The sequence below is a fragment of the Aphelocoma coerulescens genome, chromosome 2 (genome assembly GCF_041296385.1).
Source record: "Aphelocoma coerulescens isolate FSJ_1873_10779 chromosome 2, UR_Acoe_1.0, whole genome shotgun sequence".
Taxonomy (NCBI): domain Eukaryota; kingdom Metazoa; phylum Chordata; class Aves; order Passeriformes; family Corvidae; genus Aphelocoma; species Aphelocoma coerulescens.
The window spans coordinates 48,169,572-48,195,441 of record NC_091015.1 but is presented as its reverse complement, the minus strand read 5'-3'; the positions used below and the strand labels follow the sequence as shown (position 1 = coordinate 48,195,441).

The 25,870-nt window shown below is 40.5% G+C and overlaps 1 protein-coding gene and 1 long non-coding RNA gene across 5 annotated transcripts in view; both read right to left on the bottom strand.

Moving 5' to 3' along the window:
• The window catches only part of LOC138106549 (uncharacterized), a 31,489-nt gene extending 25,741 nt beyond the window's left edge, over positions 1-5,748 (bottom strand). Inside the window, exon 1 of the long non-coding RNA XR_011149020.1 lies at positions 5,538-5,748. This is a non-coding gene — a long non-coding RNA (uncharacterized lncRNA). The remainder of the gene's footprint in view (positions 1-5,537) is intronic.
• An 11,592-nt stretch (positions 5,749-17,340) lies between these two features.
• On the bottom strand, positions 17,341-23,589 carry OXSM (3-oxoacyl-ACP synthase, mitochondrial). Of its 4 annotated transcripts, XM_069007331.1 has the most exons (4): positions 23,431-23,589; positions 20,357-21,368; positions 18,962-19,134; positions 17,865-17,951 (listed from the first exon to the last, which is right to left on the bottom strand). In XM_069007331.1, the coding sequence occupies exons 2-3, from the start codon at positions 21,358-21,360 to the stop codon at positions 18,966-18,968; spliced, it is 1,173 nt and encodes a 390-aa protein (XP_068863432.1). In that variant the 5' UTR covers positions 21,361-21,368; positions 23,431-23,589; the 3' UTR covers positions 17,865-17,951; positions 18,962-18,965. The 4 variants fall into 4 exon arrangements, with proteins under 4 accessions (XP_068863429.1, XP_068863430.1, XP_068863431.1 ...); XM_069007328.1 differs by lacking the exon at positions 18,962-19,134 and having other exon boundaries at positions 17,341-17,951; positions 23,431-23,586; XM_069007329.1 differs by lacking the exons at positions 18,962-19,134; positions 23,431-23,589 and adding an exon at positions 23,148-23,354 and having other exon boundaries at positions 17,341-17,951.
• Between the last annotated feature and the right edge of the window lie 2,281 nt (positions 23,590-25,870).

The following is a 25,870-nucleotide window of genomic DNA, read 5'->3' as shown; positions in this document are numbered from 1 at the left end:
GAAAACAACCAGCAAAGTGACCGAAAGACTCATAGCTCAAAATTTTGAAAATTCCAGCAAGGCTGGACATGTAGCAGGATCCACAAGCATCCAGTCATCTTGGGATCACGAGGAATCTTTCATCAAGTATATTTTTTCATGTTTATTTGTGAACCAGAGGGAATATCTCAGAAGTTTTGAGCAAAGCACGGTAAGGCATTGCTAGGCAAGAGAAGACAGAGTGGGATGGAAGTAATGCAGCAAGGTCAAAGCAGCATCTATCGAGCCAGAGAGAACTAAAGCCAGTTGCAGATTATACCTGTTTGTATGTTAGGAATCAGAAAGGACAAGCAGACAGATTTTATGCAGCTCTTTGACCAATGCTTAGCCCCAAAAGGTACCAAAGTAGTAACCCAACAATACATTCGTTTGGTTTACATAAAACCTAACCAGAAATAAACAAATACTGTTTTATTCACATGGGATATACTCTAGGGCAGACACTGTCTTAGTTTTAAGCCAAAGAAAAATTCTTTTTCTTGAGAATATTAAAAAATACTGACTTGATCAGAAACTGGAAGTTCTCTTCCATTAGGAAACTCTGACCCATGATCCTTTGTTTCCATCTCAGGGCAGATGTTGCAGTACTTGCAACTTTTATGGAAGGTGAAGTTGTCCCCTCCCTCCCTTCAAACCTCAAGGTATCAAAACATGTTGGAGCTCAAGCCTAAAATGCTTCCATTTTATGTAAGGCCTCCAGGGAGATGGAGCTAATGAGGGATCTCTCACAGCCTGAACATTTCCACCAGACTGCTTCCTGTGACTGCTGCAGTCACAATACCCCATGATACACAGAACACCTAAACACAGGACAAAGCACAGCCTTATTTTGCACAGAGGCCAGAACACTTCAAAGAGGATGGATGTGTCTTTTCACAGTGTACTACAGCATTTCAGGCAGACAGACAGACTCACAAATGGATTCAAAATATTTTCTCAGTGAAAAATCAGTGTTTCAGCCTACCAACATTTTCCTATTGATTATTTCAGTTTTGTAGGAACCAGATGCCAGGCACTCAAAGTTACAATCTTTCCCCAATATTAGTGTATACTTTCTGCTTTTAATTAACCTAGTGGTTCCAGTTAGTGCATAACACACCAAGTGCAATGTCACAAATCACAATATGGAAATGCTGACATATTTGAATGCAGTGAGAACTTTACCAGGATTTTATGCACAGTTTGAAAAATCAAATAAAATCCCTTTAAAAAAATAAGAAGGGAATAGGCTTTATTGGAGATAGGGGTAACGATTCATCTGATTCTGTGTCACTTTTATAATCCTAGCTTTTGAGCTTCTGGGGCCTTATATTGATTTTCTCTGTTCTTTCTCTCCTTTTTTCTTTTTAAGTTATGGAAAGTGAACACATTTAATATAAAACAGATTTTGCTTTATTTTTTCAGGTAAGCCTGTTAAAAGTAGAAAATACTTCATCTACTGCGCACAGAAAAAGCGTAACATTAAGCATTTGACATTAAATCTTGGTAGATAAATATCGTCTCTATTTAATTATCTGTTAAAAATTGATAGAAGGGTAGCATCAGCTTTTGAAATCCCCAGCAGCAAAACTCCCACTGATATCAGTGGGTCTAGGATCTCACTCAGAATTTTACCTTTTTTTTTCCTTTTTGAACAAGCAGCATCTCTTTGTGCAATAATTGACAGCCATTAGTGTCAGTTTGGCAGATACAAAGCTGCATGGTTCTGTGGGAAATTTATGCCTCCTAACATGCCGTGCTAAATTTAAACCTGTTGCATAATATGCAGATTAATTGTCATGCATGTAATGCAGCTAAGAATATCTGAAGTTCAAGGGAAGCTAATACACATGCAGACTAAAAAGGAGGGTTTAAATGCATTTTGGGCTTTACCACATGGAATAAAAAGCACTGACGACTCCCTTTAGCAAAGCTATACCTTCTCACAATCACTTCAGTGAGCATACATTTCATTCACTTGACCCATGTGTGGTACAAAGCACCACCTGCATTAAAAATAGGAAAACAAGAAAAGACAGACTGGCTTTTTGATTCCATTAAGCCGTCACTTCAGTCCTAGTCCTGGGGGCAGCCTGCTCCTAAAGCAGTTCTGAGAAACTCTGAAACCTGATTTTTTCTCCAAAATTACAAACTGGAAGACTTATTTCTACAATACCCCTTTGTATTCCATCTTTTTTTTCTGCATACTATGCATAAGAAACAGACTTCTTTCTCTGTTTGATCTCTGACTGAAAAACCTTTCTTGTAATTCACATTTTTACTTCTGGTCTGGGCCTGAATGCAAAAAATGCAGCACAGGTAGATATTGCATATATCTACATCTTTCCAGAAAGTTAAATAGCAGCTTAATCCAATAGTAATATTCTAGAAAATTTTATTATCAATCATTACAAAGAACACCGACAAAATAAGAAGGTTGGATGAAGTTCCATCTCTTTGGTCTTTATTTCTAGTTCATTTCATTCCAAAATGAAAACTTCTAGAAACCTTGACAGATGAGAAAGGAGAATGGCTAAAGAACCATTGCCAGTATCTGGGCTTTTTGTTGGTTTGAGGATTGGGGATTTTTATCACCTAACTGTTATCACCAAACATTTTCTGGAGTAATTCCCCAAGAATAACATAATTCCTAACCTATAGCCCAATTCTCAAGTGAATTTTCACGTTCCTACTTCATCTTGAACTTGAGCCATCAAAATGCCTTTAATATTAGCAGCCCAGACATGTTCTTAATTCACACAAAAATATTCCAGGCCCCCCATCCAAACATTATGCTTCACACAGACCACTTCCCACTGAACACATACTTAAAAATTTAGCCTCCTTATTTTCAGCTTCACACAAATACATGTTTCCTTTTGCTCTGTTGGGCCAGGATATCCACAAGCCTTCTGCACAAGATATTTACTCTCACTTTTTATCAGGTATCCCAGCCTTACTGGAAACAGCACACTAGAAGATAACCCTAGTCTGCACTAATGCAAAAGAGCCCCCAGTGACAATGTCAAATAACTTATTGGTATCCAAAGTGTGACATGGTTGGAAAAGGTAGGAGATATGATAAAATTCTTTTCTGTGTTCTGACCCATTCCCCATGTTTCAGTGCAGTGTGATGTTGATGCGAGGCTATTAAGCCCTCTGATCTCGAGAGGATATCAGTTTGGGATTAGTACTCTATTACTTGACTTTTTGGTACAACCTGAGTCTGCTTAGATTAAACATAATACAATCACCAAGTAAAACACTCAAGATTACTTTTTTTAAAGGAAAACCAGACTATTAAAACTTTCAAACAAAAGTTCAGTATTTTAACAGCAGAACACCACCCCCCACCCCCCTCCAAGATTAAATATGAGTATTTCGAAAAACATGAAAAAGCACATGGAAAAAAGTGGTGATTGTTATTCATTATTGCTATTGTTAATTGCTTCAAACCAGAGATAAGGTTGACAGGAAAATCTGAAAGAACTAAGTCCATGTCATCATAGGTGGTGATTGGATCAAGATAAAAAATAACCAGAGAAGATGAAGAGTAAGAGACAATTTGAAATATTGTGAACAGTTCCAAGCAAGAACTAAGTGCTGAGGGAGAATTCACCTGTAATTATGGTGTTTGTTAAGCATTTTATGAAGGTTTCCAGGCTTTACACCTAGCATACCATTCATTATAGCCTTGCCATGATTAGTGTATATTACTGAACAAGAAGTTCAGACCAAGAGCAATTTCTGCAAGCACACACCAACATGGTCTAGGCATGGACAGAGCTGGATCCCAAGGAATGAACATCTGTCAGCTGTTTGGGACACAGCTTTGCAGGGGAAGGAGACAAACCAAGTTGTATCAGCCCCTTGCTTAACTAATCAGCTGCCAAATGCAACTATGGCCAAGCTCAAAAATAGCTCCTCAAAAATAGGAAACCTAGTGAAATGGTGACTTTGTCCCATGTAGATAAGCCCTGAAAGAGACCACACAGCTGAAGTCCAGGTGTAGAATACCCACTAAGGCACCAACAGGGAGTGGCTTAAGCTTTACACGACATCTCCAGGAAGGCTGCAGAGGTAATTAATATACTTTCTAAGTTTTTCATAAGAATGAGGATCGCAGAAGCCTCCTGAACAGAAGCATAATCCACTCTTTGCCTTTTGGAATGTATTCCAGTTCTTATTCTCAAGACCTGGAACAATTTAGCATTCCACTTATTCTCCGCTAATATTGTACTTCACTAACTCCTCTTGCTTTGCCCAAGATGTTTGACTTTTGGTGCTCTTCTGTGTGTCTGACTCACCTTTTAAAAGGGTCAGTCAAGAAAACTTCTCTTTCAACAAGTCTCTTGTTAAAGCATACCCTCTGGAAGATGGTGAAAACTCTTCTGAACCACATAAAACAAGTGTTTATGAAAACAACAGACATGCAGCAAAATAGTGGAAGCATGACAGACACAAGTTTTTCTTCAGTACCTGCTGTTGCATTTTCTCTAAGTAGCAGCCCAGCAATCACAAAACACAGAAGCATTTTAAGAGAAAAATGTATCCAAGACAAAAATCCATCATAAACAAAAAGCAGTTCAAAGGAATTTTTTTTTTTCATATACTACTGTTAGGATGCCTATTTAATCATTACTTTATTCAGTTCTCCACATTTTGGTCTAAATCTCCTTCACTTTCTTTATTTCCCTGGCCTCTTGAATCAGAACAGACAAGTTAATGCTGTTTATTTCATCAAATAAGTATTCCTGACTTGTATAGCTGGCAAATAATTTATTTAACTGCTTACTAATAAGCAAAGAGAAGAGAATCTATCACTAAAATAATCTTGGAACCCTCCATCTGTTATAGATAGTGTGTTTCTGTTCAAACAAATGCTGGGAATGAACAATTTATTTTTCTGTTTACTTGCTAACCCAAACCCTGCATATTTCATAATGATGGAAAAGCCTACAGATGAGTAACTAACCCCAGAGACTCAACAGAACATATATTTACAAGCTGTCTATAACTTTAGAGCCAAAGCACCAGCAAAAAACCAAAGGACCAAATATCCTAAGGTGCTCTTGGCAAGGAGCAGCCAGTATTTTAGATTTCATTCTAACCCATCAGGGTAGAATACAGAAAAGTTGAGGACCCCAATAGCATTTTATTTGAGTTGGAGAATCAATCACTTTGAAAAGAGTCAATAGCACAGTTAGGGTCAACATTACCTCATTTTCTGAATGGCTCCATTATCAGTCCATTTGTTTAGATATTGGGAAAAGGAATAAATGTTCAGCACCTTGCACAGTGGTCCTGACCTTCTGGGTCCTTTGGCATTACCCTGAACTAAGTTACACTTTTAACAAAGTGCAGAAACTGACACTAAGTACTAATACTTTCCTTAGATGGGGTCTACCTGAAGAGACTAACAGGTAGGGCTAAGACCAGCTCTTCTCATATTTTATCAGGATATGTGGAAATTTCAAACAACATAAAACTATTGCATTGTTGTAGTTGAGCTGATTTACCTGTACAGTGAAGTCAGTCCTCTCTTAGCAAGAGCTTGCTCATCTCACTGATTAGATCTGCCATTTTTATAAACAGCAACAGAACCCATCAAACATCTGGTGATCTCCAGCCAAAGGCTAGGAAATAAGCTGGGGTCTGCTACCAATGCAGGATGTACATACAGCATATCATGGAGAGCAGGGGAGGGGCACAGAGACACACAGATAACTCATACCATACAAGGTGAGCCCAGGTGCTGGATCTGAGCTTAAATAGGCTTCTGTGCAGTGGGCAGAGAAGTGAGTGGAGGTCACAGCTGAGGGCCCTTAGGACAATCACAGGTGCCCACAGGGTCCTGGCACACACGTAAGCATATGCATAGATGTGTAAGGGGTTGGTTAGTGTTTAGAGTCAATAAAAGGACATCATTGTGTCCTGGATGTATTGCTTCTTGCATTAGCTTAGAGTAGATTGGTTTGGGTTATGTGCTCCATAAATCACAGGGAATAACCCCACTTTGCTCTCTCAGCTGATTGAATTTTTTTTCTCTGAGAAATGCAAGTCGCTGTGCAAGCACACCTACAGCAACAGGCAGGTTTCTTAGAGCACTGGAACTCTTGAACAGACTGACAGTCTTATTCCTGCTGAAGGCAATAGCAGTTTTGCAATTTAGGGTAGGCAGGGTTTGAGCAAGAAAGGCAGGAAAGGATCTGAAAGCCTTCTGAAGCTGACCTCTCTAACATTCCTAGAGTTCACTGGTTGTTCAAAAAGCACCATCTTAGATAACTATGAGTCAGCCTGGGGATATTAATAGAATCATGGAATGATTTAGGTTGGAAAATACCTCTAAGATCATCCAGTCCAACTGTTAACCCAGCACTGCCAAATCCACAACTAAACCGTGTCCCCAAGTGCCGCATCCACATATCTTTTAAATACCTCCAGGAATGGGACTCTACCACTTCCCTGAGCAGCCTGTTTCAATGCTTGACAACCCTTTCTACGAAAAAAAATTTTCTACTATCCAATCTAAACCTCCCCTTGGGCAACTTGAGGCCATTTCTTACTTGTCACCTGGGAGAAGAGACTGACCTCCACCTTGCTACAACCCCCTGTCACACAGCTGTAGAGAGTGATAAGGTCTCCTCCAAGCCTCCTTTTCTCCAGGCTAAACAACCCCAGTTCCCTCAGATGTTCCTCACAGGACTTGTGCTCCAGAGCCTTCACCAGCTCTATTGCCTTTCTCTGGACTCACTCCAGCACCTCAATGTTTTTCTTGAAGTGAGGGGCCCAAAACTGGACACAGGATTTGAGGTGTGCCCTCACCAGTGCTGAGTACAGGGGGACAATCACTGCCCTGGTCCTGCTGGCCACACCATTGCTGATACAGGCCATTGGCCTTCTTGGGCACCTGGGCACACACTGCCTTATGTTCAGCTGCTGTTGACCCCAGGTCCTTTCTCATCAGGCATCTTTCCAACCACTCTTCCCCAAGCCTGTAGCACTGCCCAGGGTTGTTGTGACTCAAGTGCAGGACCTGGCATTTGGCCTTGTACTATGGCCTCAGCCAAAAGGAGCTCCTACAGGCAAGGCTCAGTCCTCTCAGAGCCTCTCCTCTCAGCAGGACCGGGCAGCCCCCACTACACCAGCTCTGAGACAGCCCTGAGCCTCAAGCCCCAGAGCCAGGAGGCACCTGCTCCTGGGGCCTGGCACCTGCACTAAAGAAACTGTGGAAGTACCTCCCTCTGCCAGAGAAATTATGGAATTCAATCTCAAACACCTAAAGTATCTTCGGCACCAAATCCCTGAAACTTTTTAGGTATATTTTACCTGGTCCATTACAAAGAAGCATGAGGAAGAAGCAATGACTGCCTTTATGTTTGGATTTTTAAAAATCTTTCCTCTTCTTTCTTATTTCCTCATTACAAGTACTATGCAATAAGTGTTATCATTTGCCTATGAATGCTATTTAGGAATTTCTTTTGAAACAGTTCCCAGGAGAGTCTTCCTTTCTTTTAGTCTTGTAGGCCACTCCACCCAGAATGGAGGTGTCAAGGGAGGGGAGCAGAGGAGGAAAGAACAAGAGCCAGAACAATGTCTGAGCCACATTCAATATCCAGTGAAGTAGAGGGATTCTTAAGCTGTCTCAATTAATTTGCAATTTTTAATGGGAAATAAGTAGTCCTAAAACACTTATGAAGAAGGTCCAAAACAAGGAGAGTGAGTCACAGCAAATATTGAGTTATCCCCAACATACTTCTATTTCCAAACAGTATGGTTCCTTCAGGGCTAGAGTCAACAGCAACAGGGACCCCTCCTGCCCTCTCCGCATCAGCAGAGACATCCGTGCAATAAAGCATATTTAAACAATTTCTTTTTCTTTAATCTCATGTTTCCTTCCTTTCAGCAAGCGTACGGGTATGCTGCTTAGGAAACAGAATAATTGCACTGCTCTGCCTGTGCTTCTAATGGTGTAACATCACAGCTTTAAAGAGCTGCTGACCCCGTCAAAGTCTGTGCCCTTCAGCAAGTCAGTGCAAACTCAAATTTGATTCACACCGAGGAACTCAGATTAACTTTATGAAGGAAAAACAAAGGCGGGATGAGATGCGTTTAGTCTTTCTTCCTTGCCCTGCTCTGTTCCTTTGTAAGCAGCGGCTCGGTGGCGGTTTGAAAAGGAAAGCAATGACTGAGCCATCTGCTCTGGTGGGAGGTGTCCCTCCTCATGGCAGGGCACTGGACAAGATGACCTTTAAAGGTCCCTCCCAACCCAGGCCACTCCATGGCTCCCGGGGTGTCCCCGCGCTGCCGCGGCCGCCCGGGCTCCCGGTTAACTGGGATTCTGCTGCCACCGTGTGGTCATCCCGGTCCGCCCGCCGGCTTCTCCGCTCGGGCGGCCCCGCCGCGGGATGTCGGGGAAAAGGCTCCCGCTTCTGAGGCGGAGAAAACAGGTCTTCCTGCAAAACTGGTCCTCACATGGACGTGCCCTCGGCCAAGCTTCACCCTAAGGCTGACCAGCCAAGGCCAAGTGAGTTTGATGCACATTTGGAGAGCAGGAGTGGCTGCTCTCAGTAGGTAGAGGATCACCAGTTTTACCCAGTTTCAGAAGATGCTCTTCTGTGGTTTCTGATGGCCCTCATCGGTCCTCCAGTGTCAGCCATTACAGATGGACAAACAGTAGTGCTCAGGGCAGAAATAGTTAGTTTGCAAAGCACCAAAGGTCTACTGAATTTCCTCCCATAATATTGACAGTTGATGATGGTTTAAAATGTTTAATAGTCAAACTGTTCTGACACAATCTCTTGGCCTCTAAGGGTCGCAGATACAAACAGCCCGCTAAGTCCATTTCCTCATGAGCATTTACTAATGGTGGAAATGCCTCTGGCGCTTGTTACACTGAGTATGGCCAGAGGATCAAGCACACACTCTTTAACCAGGGCATTTTTAAGGTTTCCTCTGGAGACCTACTGGAGCTGAGTGGGAGAGCTTTTAAAGTTCTTCCCAGAAATCCTAAAGCACACCTCTTCCTAAAGCGATCCTATAGCATCCATCATGAGGTACAGAACGATTTGGCCCAGTGCAGGAATCTGTAAAATTCCAGGACAGACCAGTGTGCTGGCAAATGAACCTGGCTATCAGCCAGCAAACCCTGGCTCACAGTGTGTGAACTGCAATACTTCCTCTTTAATGTGTTTCTAAAGAAAACAGTGTTGTTCCAGACTAGGAACAAATCTTTCAGTACAGAAACGAGAATGTCCCAGTGACCTGGTGACCAGGTACAAGTTCTCTCTAGGAGCCCTGTAAAATTAGTGGATCTAACTATTAAATACAGCTAAGGTTTTCAGTAAGCGTGATTACTTCAGGCAAGGTGACCCTTGGGAGTGAGATCTTTTGTGTCAGCCTGTTTCCCGGCAGAAAGGCACTCACATTCCAAACACAACCATCACAACCAATCATTGCCAGTCAGAGGAGAAACAAAGACTAATTAATTGAATAAAGACGAAATTATTCGCTCCCATTATAAGCATGACATTGGCAAGAATCCCCAATGCATCCAGCAGTAACTTTACCTAGTCTGTTGGATATTGCATTTGCCTCTAGGGGAGCATGTTCTATTATTTTCAAGGGCTTCAGCAATTGTTATTCTGAACACTCTCTTCCACACACATTTCAGCAACCTAAAACAGAACAAAGGTGTCCTCTACCTTCTTTCCACTTTATGTTGCTGAATTACGAAGAGAATGTCTCTGAAGCAGATGTGAATAGAGAAATTACTACTCCTGGACTTCGTTGCTCTGTTAGACTCCCCGTAAAATTTCTCAGCAGTCTCAGGAATCTGCTTTTCTTGGAACTTCTGGCTATCTTTTTATTTTAATTCTAAATTTATCTGAATCCTTCTCTCCCTCTTATTGAAGAAATTCAGTGAGAGCTAGTTCTATAAATTCCACCCCCACATAGTCTGCTAAGAAGGGCGTGTGCAATGAGTAATTTGCCTACATTAATGTGAAAAAATGCACTGACAAAAACTGATTTGCATCCATGACAAAGGTTATTATTCCTTTTTTTTCCAAAAAAGGGAAACAGAGGCAACTCCCTTATGTTCTGATACAAAGAGTGAAAATCAGTAACATCCCCCATCTAGCCCTTAAATTAAAGGTATGCTTAAGACTATTCTTTTCTAAACCAAAGGATGACTTACAGGATGTAGATCAGACTCAGTTTTACCCACTTATGCACAGCTCTGGCCTTCACTTTCCATCCAAGAGAGGAGTCATTCTGTCCACTGATGTTTCAACAGACAAAGCTGAAACAAGCCTATCAGTGGGGTGAGTTAACTGGTATAAGTATCTAACTAATTTTTAATGTGTAAGAAATGGATGGCTAAGGGGCAAGGACCAGCCTGGCTGCAGAAACACCTTTTGGTGTGTTGCTGCCAGCAGCATTTCTGTTTATCCACTCTGAGCTGGTTGCAGATCGGGTTTTGTTAGATCAGGATGAGCAAAGTGCAATCTCGGTTTTACTGCACTGGCCTCCTGCACACATCCAAGGGCTTCAGGATGTTCACCAAGTGTGGAGAATTTGGCTGGTCCCAATAGGAACAATTATGAAGGTGGTTGAACCTGCTGGTTCTGCTATCCAAATGATATCCAATTTTCTCAAGTGCCAAGAGTATTGCCATATCTGATTTAAGAAATTCCCTGAACATTCCTAAGTTGATTAAAAAAATTCACATTAAATAAGGATAAATTATATCAAGCTACATGTAAGCCTCCCTAGGCCAGACACCATTCTTGGAAAAAGAAGTCCTCAGGGAAAAATAAGAAATTATAATACTCCTATAAAAATAATTAAATTGCAGATAGAATTATTGTTTTCTGACCCTCTTTCAGAACTTATTGTATACAACTATTCTACATCAAGCCAAATGTCAGCAATCTATCTTCTTTCTATCCTTCCTTCCTTCCTTCCTTCCTTCCTTCCTTCCTTCCTTCCTTCCTTCCTTCCTTCCTTCCTTCCTTCCTTCCTTCCTTCCTTCCTTCCTTCCTTCCTTCCTTCCTTCCTTCCCTCCCTCCCTCTTCCATCAAACTCAAAACATCATGAAAATTGACTCTTAAATGAATTCCTAGAATACATTTTATTTCTTGTTTCAGCCCAGAGGCTGCTTGATGGCATTCTGAACTCCAGGAAACAGTCCATTAGGCATGGAACAACTGACCGCTGCTCAGACCAATATCATTTAACACCAAAATCTTGACAGTGACAAAAAGAGGAAACTACAAAATTATATTAACTATCACATGGATGTCCAGCTATTCAGCATCTGATCTGCTTTATAGCACTCTAGGAGAACTACAAGACCCACATTAAAAAATATTTCTCTCGTTTTCAATTATAGTTCCTCGTTTGCATTTCTTCTGCTCCTCACAAGCATAGGTCTTTTTTCAATCCTTTTTATTGCTATTTAATTTCACTTCATTCCTATTATATTTTGTCAGAGACCTTGGGCTGCAATAGCCTGCATGCTACCAGTTTGATATACCTGTATATTAGCTGTCATACTAAAATTATTGTGCCTCCTACACAGAGGTACTGGCTATAAGCAATTGATATTGGCATATTTCTTTACAGTTCAATAACTGCAGGTAGGAAATTGGCCTTCTACCAAGTTAAAATTAATCATCGTTACAAAATTTGGAGTGGTGTCTACTGCCCAAGCAGAAACTATTTCACATTTTGCTTAGATTATAAAACTGCCTTCATCCTAGTTTTTTTCATTACTGTTGCTAGCTTTAGAAAACTAACAGGAGCCCATATTAAAAAGTAAAAAGTAAAAAATAAAAGGAACTAAAAGTATATTCCTAAAGCTATGATAGATACAGAATTATTATTACAAATCTAAGATGGTTAAACTTAAATGCCTATATGATATTGCTGGAAATATCCAGAAGGAAGAAATATTTTCACTATGGTCTTAGCTGTGATAAATGTTAATTCTAGCTTCAATTTCCTGTGTTGTGAAAGCTAGCTAGTGAGTATGGGCCAACATTGCTACAGAATCTAAATCTTGAGGGTAGTTACTCTCCCCACATCATGATAGTGAAGTTTGACTGTGTCCAGATGATCAGCAGAAGCCCTGTGAGACTTTCCCAAACTCACAGTGCTACTTAAAGATCAAATGGCATTTTGTTCCAGGTGAAATGTTATCTGCATATTGAAAATGAAGGAAGTTAAGAATATTTATAAATTAAGCTGTACAGAGAGCCTCTGACAGAAAAAGGATGTACTCTAGGTATTTGAAGTACCATGAAACTACGTTTGTCCATTTTTACCGCTACAGAAAAAGCTGAAGTGGTGTATTTTCACAAGACATTGCCCAAAGACAATCAAGGAAATTCAGAGAGATTAGGATTTTTACATGCCCTTAAAAGCACTAATAATTTCCATTCTGCAGTATACTCCACTGTATCACCTGAATTTGAAACACTGTGCTTCTCTTCAAAACATGCACTTCTATAAAGCAAGGTTTATACATTCCAAAGAATGGAATTAATTCAACATTTGGGATGTTTATTGCTTTAAGATGATACTTACCTCCATGATTCAAACTGAAAAAATATAGCCAAAGTTGTTTTTTTTTTCTTTTTCAGAAAGCAAAAGCTAGTGGTTGTGTATTATTTACATAAATTAGGAAAGCATGTAAGAGAGTAAAGATGGAAAAAGAAAGGGGGGAGAGAAAAAGTCATCAATTCATTATACATTCTTTTCATTCTCTGATACAGCAACAACTACTTTCTGCTTCAGAATAGGAGGAACATTTGCCAGTCTAAATCCTACAGTGTGGAGTGAAAAAGAGTATTTAGAAACCTTTTCTCAGAAATTGTCCAAGGTAGCAATGCTCCACATAGTCCTCAAAAACTCAAATGCCTCCTCTCCCAATTATACTCTAATAGAAGGCCACATATAGCTGAAAAAATACATACATTTAAATTTTTTTTCTGACATCAACAATCACTGTAAAGCTTTACTAAGTAAAAAAGCATATGTTAAACAACAGATAGCAAAATTAATCCTTTTGCAAAGTTATACCAGATGTTTTCGACACTACCTGAAAAGCCATTCACCTCTGAGATGCTGCCCTGCTTTGCTTTGCAAAAATCCACCTTCTAGAACGTTCCAGCCACATTTTAAAATCAATAGAGCTTCTCATGTTTCCTATCACAGAGACTTTTCTCTTTATTTCAACAAACATACTCCACCATTCCCCTGTCCTTAAAGTCTGCTTTTGAATTCATTAAAACACAAAAGGAAAGACAAATTAGGTCACAGAGAATTGGGAGCAAACCCCCTGGATGCTTTTGTACCAACTGTTTTCTCATGCCCCATCTGGTCACAAAACTCAAAAGGCTGGGCTCACAAAGATGCCACCCCAAACACTCTGACAGCACCAAGGGACTTGGCACAGATCCCTAGCATGGATGGCTCTGGCTGTCAGGCATGGTGGGAAGGGGATGGGACAAGGCTGCTCCTCAAACCCAAGGTTTTGTTGTACACATTTCCCACTCATGGCTTAAGAAATCATGAAATATGATACAGAGTATATTCAGAGTGTCCACGCTAGAGAAAGGCAAACTATCATCAGCTGGTAAGCAGGAAGTCGTGCTGACTTGCATCTAAAGGTAATTTTTGTGTTAGTTAACTTTTTGTTCAAAAGGATGCCATAGATGCCTTGGAACAACTATAGCTTAGTGTATACCTATTGTTGATTTCTATTATCATATTTGAAAACTATGAATCCCATTTTTACTGAAAATAAAAGATTTTACTCAGGGTTTCTTTCAAGATTTAACTGGATTTAATTTGAAATAATTTAGGAACTAGCAAGACATTATTCTATGAATTCTTTCATTAGCCAAAAATATGCTGTATACCAAAGTAAAAACCTTCTTCATGCTGAACTAAAGTGATCTGCAGTAAACTAACATGAGGAATATTTCTCTCTACACTTGTAGAACAAGCTACAGAAGTCTGAAGTGAAATGAGGTTCATAATTTAAAAAAACTGCTTCTGGGACAGACAGTAATTAACACCAACCAGTGGCTTGACCTCTGTAAGATTTCAGCAAGCATATGCTGTTTACATTTTTTTATAATGTGTTTTTATTAGGTTCCTTTAAGTAAATGAGTTCAGGTAAGTTACCATAATTCTAATTTTTGTTTCAAATGCATTTATTTCTAAAAACATTAGATTTAGTTAAAATCTTTTCTTCAAATCTAAACAATATTTTAACCAGCTGGAAAGTAGGTTGGCAGAAGAAGACCCAGTGGTCCTGATGGACCAGATGTCTTTGCAGTAAGGAAGACCAAAAGCATCATGGGCTGCATCAGGAAGCGCAGCAACAGCAGAAGCTCATGGGAGATGATCCTTCCCCCACACATCAGAGACATATCTGCAGAGCTGGGTTCAGTCCTGGGCTCCCCAGTACATGGGAAATGTTCATACTGGAATAAGTCCAGTGAAGAGCCACAAAGATGATAAAGGACCTGGTGCATCTGACATGGAAGGAAAGGATGAGGGAGCCAGGACTTTTCAGCCTAGATGAGACAGGTTCCTGTGAGGTCTTACCAACATGTATGAATACCTGAGGAGGGAATGAAGAAGAGGGAGCCAGACTCTTCTCAGTAGAGTCCACTGAAAGGATAAGAGGCAATGGGTACAAATTTAAATACAGGAAATTCTATTTAAATGTGAGAAACTTCTTACAGTGAGAGTGACCAAGCACTGGCACAGGTTGCCTAGAGAGGCTGTGGAGTCTCCATCCCAAGAGATACTCAAAACCCAGCAAGACATGGCCTTAAGCAACCTGCTCTAGCTGGCCCTGCTTGGAGCAGTGGGGCTGGACTAGGCAATCTCCAGAGGTGCCTTCCAGCCTCAGCCACTCTCTGATCCTGCCTGGAGCATTTGGCTCTCACAAGTGTGTTGCACCACTTGAGAAGTAGGCTTCGAAATAAACACTCTACCAGCATCTCCAAGTTTTGCTCATCAGATGGTAAGTAACTCCAGACTTGTAAGTCTAAATATGAAGCTTTTTAAATCCAGACTGTGGATGCTTACCACTCTCGATTATTGAAGATGAAAAGAGCATTTTAAGGGAAAGCATTATTTTAATACATTGGTCAATTTGCCCACTTAGTAGTTTAGCAAGACAGATCTATTTTCCTTTTATGTTTGCAGCTACCATAATAAAGCAGTAATTAGCAGTAAGTAGTCCCTGATCAGCTGAATGGGGTATGTGATAAAAAGATGATTCCAAGAAAGTACATAAAAGTGAAAACTTTATAAACATGACAGGGGTTAAACTTGGGCTCTATGAATTCCCTGGATTCCCTACAGGGTACACTACTACTGCATCTAGGTGTCTTAAAATCATCCAAAGTCAAAACACATAAAATAAATCTTGTCACAAGGCTTTCATGGTTTAAAGGCTACCTGCACCAGATGATTAAATTGCAGCAGGCTGAAGAGAGGAGAAATATCTTTTAATCATTTCAATTTCAGATTTATTTTTCTCTGTGACAGTATCATCTATCTTTTCATGGTTGGCACACTACACCTTGCATCCAATACTCCTGGGCCACGATCTCTGCTGTCAGAGGGAAGAGGAGGCACCTCTGTCACGGTATTAATTACAGGTCTGCAGCTATGTAACAAGACTAGGTGAGTTTAGTTAGACTGTACTTCCAGTCCACAATAATGCAGCACTATCTAGTCTTCCCTTATTCTGCCTGGAATCACAACTACCTGAAAAAATACCATCTTCCGAAGAAGCTTGCTGGATGATTGCCTCCACATTCACCGCCCTCCTGCTAGCTCTCTCCTGGAGTCTGAATTCTTTAAATCAATTTCTTTTTGCATGTAATTTGCAGAGGGTGTTGCTGGATTTTATATTCTGCCTTTTATATTTTATGCAATCCAGACCCTCATTCATTGTACTGCCACTGTTAATTAAAATAAGGTAAGAGATTTGTCAGTATTTTCCCTGACAGCAAACTCCCATAGTCTCTCTTGCTTGTATGCTTTCACATTTTGCCTTTGGTAATGTATCATTTTACTTTCAGGCTTATTATTCATTAATCTCTTCTGGGCTGCACTGTTCTGTATGAACTCAGCTTCTGAAATAGTCTTAATCATTCTCCAACTGCATTTTTCTCATCAGCCTCTTTAACTTTCTATTCAGTAAAGACAGCAAATGCAAAAATTATGCTGTTCAATATCAGCATTCCGACCATTTGTGTAAATAATGAGGTTTTAGGCCTCATGATAGCCCATTAGTAGCTCATTCCAGAATGAAATTTACTTACAAGTGCAGCTACTTTTTATGTCATTTATTTTAAATCTAGCAAGTTACTTTCCCTCCACTTACACGGGTCAAAGGCGAAGACTGACAATTTCAAAAAGAACACTGGTGAAAAGTCTTTTAATGAATTAACCCACCAATGGGAATATCAAACTTCACCCACATTTGCACTATCAATCAAGCTACTATTTGGCTAAGATGCTTCTGGTGCCAGAAGGAATAGACTAAGTCCTTTATTTTTTCTTTGCAAAACTACATCCTCATCAATATGTTAGCTTTAGGTATAGTGTTCCTGTTCTCTCAGATTTATTTCTTGAAAACAATTTTTTTTCCTAAGAGACCTTATTTGACAAATTTTGCTAGTTCCACTTTTCCATTTTGGCAGAAAAACCAGATACTTCCCAAGATACTTATTCCTTTCTGTATAACTATTTTTCAAATCTTCAGTGCCATACTTGAATATCTACCTTACTATGCTTGAACAAAATTTCAGAGCAAAACAGGTCATGACCTACTACTTCTATCCCTGTGCCACATGGAAGATGTACAGGTCATTCTGTATGCATCCTTCACTGTAACCCCATGGCTAATGAGGAAACACAACAAATGGAAATGAATAAAGACAAAAAGAAAATGAACCAGTGCCCAACATGAATGTCTGTATTATTGTCCCCTGAATATCACCTCTGTGGAAGAATGTACATAAACCTATGATATTGGAGACAATTTACCAAGAGAAAAAAACAGAATTCTATATGGAGTGGGTAACAAAGGGGAGCTCAGTCATAAACCATGTATCACGATGCAGTTAATTCACCAAGTGTGGAGTCCTAGCTTGTTAGCCAGCCTCTCTTTTGTATAAATGCTTCCAAACAATTTCTGTCATATGCATAGAAAAATTTATTCTAACGTAGTTTGACCATGTCTCCTGCTCTAGTCAAGAACAAAAGCTTCTTCATCACACAAAGAACAGATCTTTTATTTATTTTTATTAAAATGAGTAAAAGAAGTTCCCTCTTTCTGAAAGAATTACTGGTGTAAATGTTAGGCTGAATAAAGTTCTTATGTATCAAATGAGCAACTCTCAAAGCTGAGAAAAGATTACAGTACACACCAGGGATAGAAGTACAGAAAATCATTGTTGGTGCCATTTTTTCACAACATTCTTAGCATAAGTTAAACACTTGCAAAGCACAGAGTTGCATTAGTGCCACCAAAGCCAAATGAGTTTGTGAGTGCTATACGCCGTTTGTCAGTTTTCCACTCCTGAGCTGTCAATGGAACATAATTGAGATCAAACTCTGCCTCTGTTTTCTGTAAGTTTAGAGTAGGTGGCAAAATTCCATGGTAGCAGGACAGTGCAGTAAAAGCTGCTTCAATAGCTCCTGCAGCCCCCAAGAGATGTCCCGTTGCTCCTTTTGTTGAGGAAACTGCAATATTACGTGAGTGATCTTTAAAAAGTCTCTTGATTGCTTGATTCTCAGCAGCATCTCCTAGAGGTGTAGAAGTTGCATGTGCATTGACATATGTTACATCTTCAGGTTTGATCCCAGAATCTTTTATTGCTGCAGACATGCACCTAAGGAAAGAAAGACAAGAGAATGCTGATTTGCCCAATATATTTTTGTCAAATGTACAAACCAAAAGAAAAAGTATAGGTTGTTTTTAAAATGTTTATCGAGTGTGAAAATCTGTTCTAGCAGAGATGTAAATGACAAGAGGCTAACTCATCTAACTAAGCACATTAGCATCTACATTAGGTACCAGAGGAAAAGTGAGGCCCACTATAAAATCAGACTTGCTCTTAAAAATTCCACAACTAGGAAAAATACAAAGAAGAAAAGAAGATATGACAATCTCTACAGACTACATTAATGTATCAAACACCCTTTTCAATGTAAAATTTGAAAATGTTTGAGAGAGAAATAACTACCGATATTATTAGAAAAATTTAGATATGCTCTCCCCAACAAAAATACTGAGAAATGAAAGAAAACATCTGCAGTCATTCTCCACATGAGCTTCTTTTGCATGCTTTCCAGAGACTAGAAAATGTCAAGGAGATAACACAGATTCTTGTATTTCATTTTATAATGAAATTTACTGAAAGTCACACTCTTTTACCCTGACATGGTATGTTTCATTTGACTCCTGATGACTTGTGCACTGTGACTGCATTTATAAAACATGCTTTTTTATGAAAACCATGGAAGCATCAACACAGTTCCATATTGCGATTTTCTCATAGATTTCCCTCAAAGAAGAAGATGAATCAGACATCTCTCCTTGCACATAACAACATAGCACCTGTGAGTAAAAGACCACTGACTCTTTTGAAATTTATGAAAAATAAGGAAGTAAAAGGAAGCTCAAAAAAGGATAGTACAGGCTTCTGGACAAATTTAAATGTCTCTACTATGGCCTTCTACCCTTAGAAGCATCCAGCCTAGCTTAGGGTGGAGACCACTGATGCTCACTGTCACTAGATAATGAGCCAATATTCAGGTAAAGAGATTACTGATAACTATGAGATACATTAATTTAGTTAAATATATTATCTGTAATGAACATATTCACTTAAGAAGATACCAGATTACTTGTGTAGGACACTCTTTATATCCACACTTCTGAGTCTGGCTTTGCCTCTCCTTTCCTGCTGGTTTATTCCAACATATGTATTTAGCCTCCAACAGAAGTAGTTATTAGAAGATGACAAAAAATATATTCCTCTGATTTTTTTTTTGATGTGGCAAATAAAATTCCTACAGAAAAGTAAGATAAACACATATATTCCAGATTTAATCCATATACCACTGCAGGAACAAAATACTGGCTTGAAGACAGTATTAAAATGTATTATCTCATCTCAAGGGTGGAAAAGCTCAACATTTCTGAGATACCCAGATTAACTTTCAACTCTTCCTACTGTGAATTTAATTTATATGCTACTGCAATCATAAAATACACAAAAATTCTATTACAATGTATTGCCATATCATCTCAAGGGTAAACAAGTCTGAAAATATGAGATAAGACACTCCTGATTACTCATCTCACACCTAAGTCTGCAAAACAATTAAATATGACTCAAAGAGCATCAATGGAAACATGGTATATTTACACTTCTAGAAAAATCTGTTAACCTTATAAAGATGCAAACACAGCTTTACAATACCATGCAGAAGTTTGATCTACTTGTGCAGTGCTATATTGAATTTTGGTACTAAATATTCACATACATTCAGAATAAGGCAAACTAAATCTTTAGTAAAGATTCCAGTGCCGGCAATAGTACTCAGCCTACACAATGCTCACCAACTTACACATGTAATTTAGCTCACAATTTAATTAGGTCAATAATGATTAGATGAGTATCATCTACTTGTGAACTGGTTTTGATGAGATAAACAGTGATGAAGCTTTACCACCTCCCTAAACAGTACTAAAGTGTATTTCTGCTATGCCCCTTCACCAACACTCTTAGCTGCATCCAAATTAAGTATTCAGTATTCTAACAAGCTACATCCTCTGAGTGCTCTACAGCTTTCATCACCTGAGATCCCTTGCAACAAAAATTCCTTGCTTTTGTAGGGGGGTCTATCTTCTTGATGGACAAAGGGTGAAGGAGAACCTGGAGAGATTCTATCTCACCACAAACATCTTAAAAAGATTTTTCCATTGAGACTTATTTATGTGAACAGCTGTATGCACCAAAGGCAAAGTGTTTCCACATAGAGAAAGTTTTCATAGCTCTATGGAAAAAGGCTCACTCTATCAAGAAATGGCCTTCACCTTACTACTAAAAAAAGAGAATTGAGGCACAATGTTACCAGAAGCTCTTTCAGTTTTCAAACTTTCAAGCTTTTGGAATATTAATTCAAGATTGAACCACCTTTCTCTATAAAAGTATACAATGACAGATGCAAACACAACCACTATAACTAACATATGAAGTAGCCATTATAATCAACATAGAGTTCTTACCTGAATGCACCATCTCCCTCTGGGTTAGGTGCTGTTATGTGGCAAGCATCACCGGACAGTCCATAACCTAAAACTTCTGCATAGATCCTAGCACCTCTTTGTACGGCATGTCCATACTCTTCCAAGACCAGCACAGCAGCACCCTCTCCCATTACAAACCCCTCCCTCTGCGAATCAAACGGCCGACAGGCTGCTTTAGGGCTCGAGTTAAAACTCGTGCTGAGGGCCCGGGCTCTTGCGAATCCAGCCAAAGACAAAGGACTAATGCAAGCCTCAGTCCCTCCAGCCAGCATGACATCAGCATCACCAGCAGCAATGAATCTAAAGGAGTCTCCAACTGCATGTGCGCCCGTGGTACAAGCAGTCGACACAGCATGATTTGGCCCTTTCAGTTGGTATTTAATGCTGACATGGCCTGCTGCCATATTGACTAAAATCTTTGGGACAAAAAATGGGCTGACCTTATTGTAACCCTTTGCTTTAAATAAGGCAGCTGTGTCAGAAATTTCTTCCAGTGGAACCATTCCCATCCCAATTGCCACACCGGCAGTTAAGCGATCCTGTTCAGACTGGGGAGACCAGCCGGAGTCCTTCATTGCGAGCTCTGCTGCACCGATGGCCATCACAGTGGCAGAACTCATGGATTTGATCTCTGACTTCGACACAAAGCTTTCTCCACTGAACTCACCCTCCTTGCTTCCCCTTGGCACACAAGCAGCCACTCTACATGGGATGCCTGCATATTCTTCCCCATCTAGTGATGTAATCCCACTGTCTCCTTCCAGAAGGTGCTTCCACACAAACTGAGTCCCCACACCAAGAGGGGACACTAAGCCAATACCTGTAACAACTACTTTCCTTCGACATGCAGGCAGTGACTTGCTGAAAGCCCTTCTGTGGTTTTGTAAATGTAGATTTAAATTCAGACTCCGGAGATGAAGATTTGCAATCTTTAACAGATCCTGTGAGCACTGGGAGAACACGGTGGCAATAATCAAGCACATTCCTGTAACTGGAGTGGGGTGGAGGGGGTGGGGAAAGACAAATACAACAGTAAAGCAGCCAATGTGGAAAACATTCCAAGAACATTAAATTAATAACCTGCTTTATACATGACAGCCTATTTTCAACCCTGAAGAAAGGGATATAGTTTCCATGCCTGTAACGAGGAATAGTATGAGTTATAGCAGATAATGGCACAGAAACACATTCACTTTAGGAATGTCTTTAGTGGGCTCTTCTAGATTAAGCTGCTGATGAATATGACTTTGCACCACTGTGGACTGTGAAGCACTCTCTGGTTTTGCTGCAAAATTTCCCCTGGAGCTTTAACCGCCAGCTGGCTGGAGGTAGAAACAATGAGCATTAACAGCTTCATTCTTCTAAGGGAAAAAGTGTGTGATCACCTGAAAGTGTATGTCCTACCATTACCAAGTTGAGGATATTGTCATCTCAACCTTCATGTCAGACAGAACAGTCTAGAAACCTCAAACAGGAGTCAATAAACTCGTCCTGTTTCTGCTACCGATGTAATTACACAACTTGGACAAGACTCCTTATCTTTCCACCTCCACCTACCCTTTATCAGCCTGGGGTTATCACACTATTAGGGGACAGTAACTCAAGTAGCTTGAGCAAGATTTACCACGGCACTACCTCTGTTGAAGGCAACACCACCAGACCCTGTATAACAAAAGACACAGCAAGTGATGGCAGAGGCCTCTCCTGAGCACAAGTACTTGAGGCTGGACCAGAGGACTATGCCAAGCAGTGATGCTGCTGTACTGTGCTGTAGTTCCTTGCCTTGGCCACTGCCAGGTCCAGAGCCAGTCTGATTCCACCTATCTGACATGCTGGAGCAGGGCAGAAGCTGCAGCACAGCACTGCCAACACGTACGACACAGACTTCAACAGGTTGCCTGCTTTTTGCCTTGTACAAAGGGCAACTTGGCATCCCCAGCTCTTTGGTAAAATATACAGAGCTGTATGAGGACCATAAGGGGCTGCTGGGCTAATGCACTCCTGATAAAATACTCAGACCTGTGGCAGTACAAGTGCACAGCAGCGTTATTAAAAAATGTCATGGAACCATGGAAAGGCTTGGGTTGAAAGGAACCTTAAAGATCATCTCATTCCAATGACCTCTGCCATGGGCAGGGACACCTTTCACTAGACCAGGCTGCAGAGACCCGCATCCAGCCTGGCCAAGAACTTTTCCTGGGATGGGGAATAAAAATAATAAGTAATCACATATTATATTTTATACATAATTTATGTAATTATTAAAATTAATTATAACAAAAGTATTTTTAAAGAAGCCTACTTTAAACTCTGAGCCAAATTTGCCATTTCAGTTTTTTAAGCCACTTAGCCTGGACTCTAGAAAAGATGCAGTGTGTGTATATGTATATAAAAAGATATATTATATGTAATATGTAATATTAGGTATTATATAATGTTACATATATAAATATATAACTAATATTGGTCTATATATAATATAGAATATAAAACAGACCTCTGCAGTCATATCATATGCATAGAGTACAACGTGTAACATATACGTTTTAAAGATGATATATATGATATACATTGTATAACACAGATGTGTAAGATAACGCATTTTATATATATTACTATACATACATATAATAACGTGTAAGATAACATATTTTATGTGTGATGTGTGTGCATACATCCATATATCAACACACACATATAATATGACTGCAGAGCTCTGTAAGGCAGATCGTCCAGCAGCCCCACGCAGCCTCTACTGAAATGCCGTCACCCGGTGCCGAGCCGTCCTATCCGACCCAACAACGCCCGATACCTGCTGGTGCGGGAAAACCAGGCGCAGGGTAATTTCCCCCCGTCAACAAGAGCTACCGGACGCCCCCAGGAGTTTCAAGGGCAACGGCTACTTTTAATGTTTAAACCAGGAGTCAAACCCCAGCGCCACGGGAATGCCCCACGCCGCCATTGCCGGCTCGGCCCGCCCCGCTATGGGCAGCGTCTCCCGCCCGCCCGCGCTAAAAACCCCCGCTTCCCTGCGCCCCGGCCCTCAGCGGTACCTCCGCCGGCCGCGCTTCCCCCCCGCTCCGCGATGGTTCGCTCTGCCTCCCTCTCCCGTTCCGACGGCGCGAGGCCGCACCACTCTGCAGGCGCGGGGGGAAAGAAAGACGTGTGCGGGTACGCGCGGCCCAGCGGCGCTTCCTCCCGCCTGGCCCCGCCCCGCGGCCGCCGGGGTAGGCGGGCGGGCTGCGTGATCGTGTAGATAGCTCAGAGCCGCGGAAAAGGCGGTGAAATAATTTCCTGCGCAAGCCACGTGTTTAAATCACGCAAAGGAAGAGTAAAAAAAGACCCGTAAAAACCTTCAAAACAACACTCCGGTGTAGTAATAGGGAAGATCTTATCGCTCACTACAACCCCCGGACAGCGCGTAGTAGTGCGGTGGGGGTCGTGCTCTTCTGCAGGTAAGGAGTGACAGGACAAGAGGACAGAGCCTCAAGTTGCGCCAGAGAAGGTTAGATTAGATAATTCGTGCACTGAAAGCATTGTCAAGCATTGAAAGAGGCTGCCCAGGGAGGTGTTTGAGTCACCATTGCTGGAGGTATTCAAATGATGGTGCAGATATGGTACTTAGGGACGTGGTTTGGTGGTGGGCTTGGCAGGGCTGGATTCGATGATATTACAGGTCTTTTCCAACCTAAATGATTCCCTGAAAGCATTTTCTTCCTCATGGATGCTGAAGTGCTGCTGGAGGAGATGGAGGTAAACAAAGACTAAATGATCACTGGCTTTACAGGAGTGTCTTATAAATACATGTACAAATATGCCAACAGCACCGGCACAGAGAGAGAACAGTTTTTGCTCCTTCCAGATGCAGAAACTTTAGTGGATGACCTGAACTAAGATGAAGCCACTATCTATGCCTGAGGATGATGTGTAGGAACAACTAAGTTAACTTAAGACAGTGGTTCCTTACTTAAAATACACGAAGACCATGGCAGAGCATAAAATGTTTGTCAAAGTCTCATCAACAGGGACATGAATTAATTACATTGTGGGTTTACCTGTTGGATGATACCTTTACATAATTTTAGTATATAGCAGTAAGAAAACTGAAATAAATTTACCCCCACACAACACAGTAATATTTATTACCTGCAATCACAGCTACTTATAAATGCAAACTGTAGCACAGCAATGAAGCACGTACTGCAGAAAAAAGGGGAAAAAAGCCAGAAAGAAGAGAAATGCAATATTTAATAATGAAAAAATAAACATTTGTGCCCAATATTTTTTTAAATGAAGAGTCTGTTTTTAATTTAGAAATATAATTCCTTGGGCATTTAATGTGTTAGCAATTTGTTGGAAGTCAGCACTTGGTTTTCTAAATTTTTCACGCTGCTTTTCTATGAGCATTTCCAAAGCATCGTTTACAAATGCCATACTGAGATGCATTATGTATTTATGTTACATGTATAGCAGTACAGTTAATCTTTACATTTCCTAAGGCAACCAACACTTGAGAGTCACATGCCTAGATGAAACACATGGAAAGGAAGTTAAAAGCTGAAGCAGCAGCCAAGGAGCATGGCATAATTTTAAATTAAAATTTGATTACTTTGGTATCAGTTCCATCACCCCGAGGGCTGAAATAGTAACTTTTTAACTATGCTAGTAGGAATAATAAATGTAATCTCAGCAAAAGTGAATTGTCCTGTGTTCAATCTCAGCTTTTGTGAGGGATATGTACCACCGTTTTAAAAAGTCATAGAAGCTGAGCTGTGACCTGTCAGAAGCAGGCAGCAGAGCCATAGGGTAATACCAGCTACGAAATCAGAAGGCAGCTTGAATTTTAAAGACCTCTCTTGCCTGGAACGCCTTAAATCTTCATTCCTAATAAAGCAAATCTCCACAGGCCTTTGTGTCCAAGGTTCTTCACCACAGTTCTTTCACTAGTAGCACAAACCAGATGTCTAGAAGAAGAAGACCAGGGTTTTTTTGCTTCCCTGGGACAGACTTCGGGTATTGCCAGGCAGGTGTTGCAGCAGGGGCAAGTCACTGCGGTGACATTCCTACTCAGGCAACCCAGCTGAACCTGAAGGTGTGGCACCCTCAGTACTGTCAAACCAGGGCATTACAAAAGGGGATTTATATCCTCGATGATGTTACTGCCTGCCATGGGGCTCCCGATGTTGCAAAATACGGAATAGGTAAACATTTTCTTAAGAAATTACATTCTTTGATATTTGATCTTTGTATACTTTCAAGCCAAATCAACCAGAAAGGTTAATCAAGCTCTAAGTAATGTCCAGGTGTTAGAAAGGCAAATTGCTTGTTGACAGAATTGCTTTGTTAGGGCTCCACATTGTTTCAATGATCTCAGACCTCAAGGGAGGTTTACAAAGCTTGGGAAGAAGGATGTACCACTGACAGTGGGCACAAAGAATGCAGAATTTATTGGACACAAGGACGTTTTGCAGAATTCCGAAGATAAGGAAGAAA

What these genes read in the sequence shown, in the direction of transcription:
- OXSM (XM_069007328.1), bottom strand. Translation starts at nt 21,360, where the DNA reads ATGTGCTTGATTATTGCCACCGTGTTCTCCCAGTGCTCACAGGATCTG. An exon ending in GAGGGAGATGGTGCATTCAG is followed by an intron (nt 17,952 to 20,356) that starts GTAAGAACTCTA and finishes TTCTTTCCTTAG; the next exon opens with GTGCATGTCTGCAGCAATAA.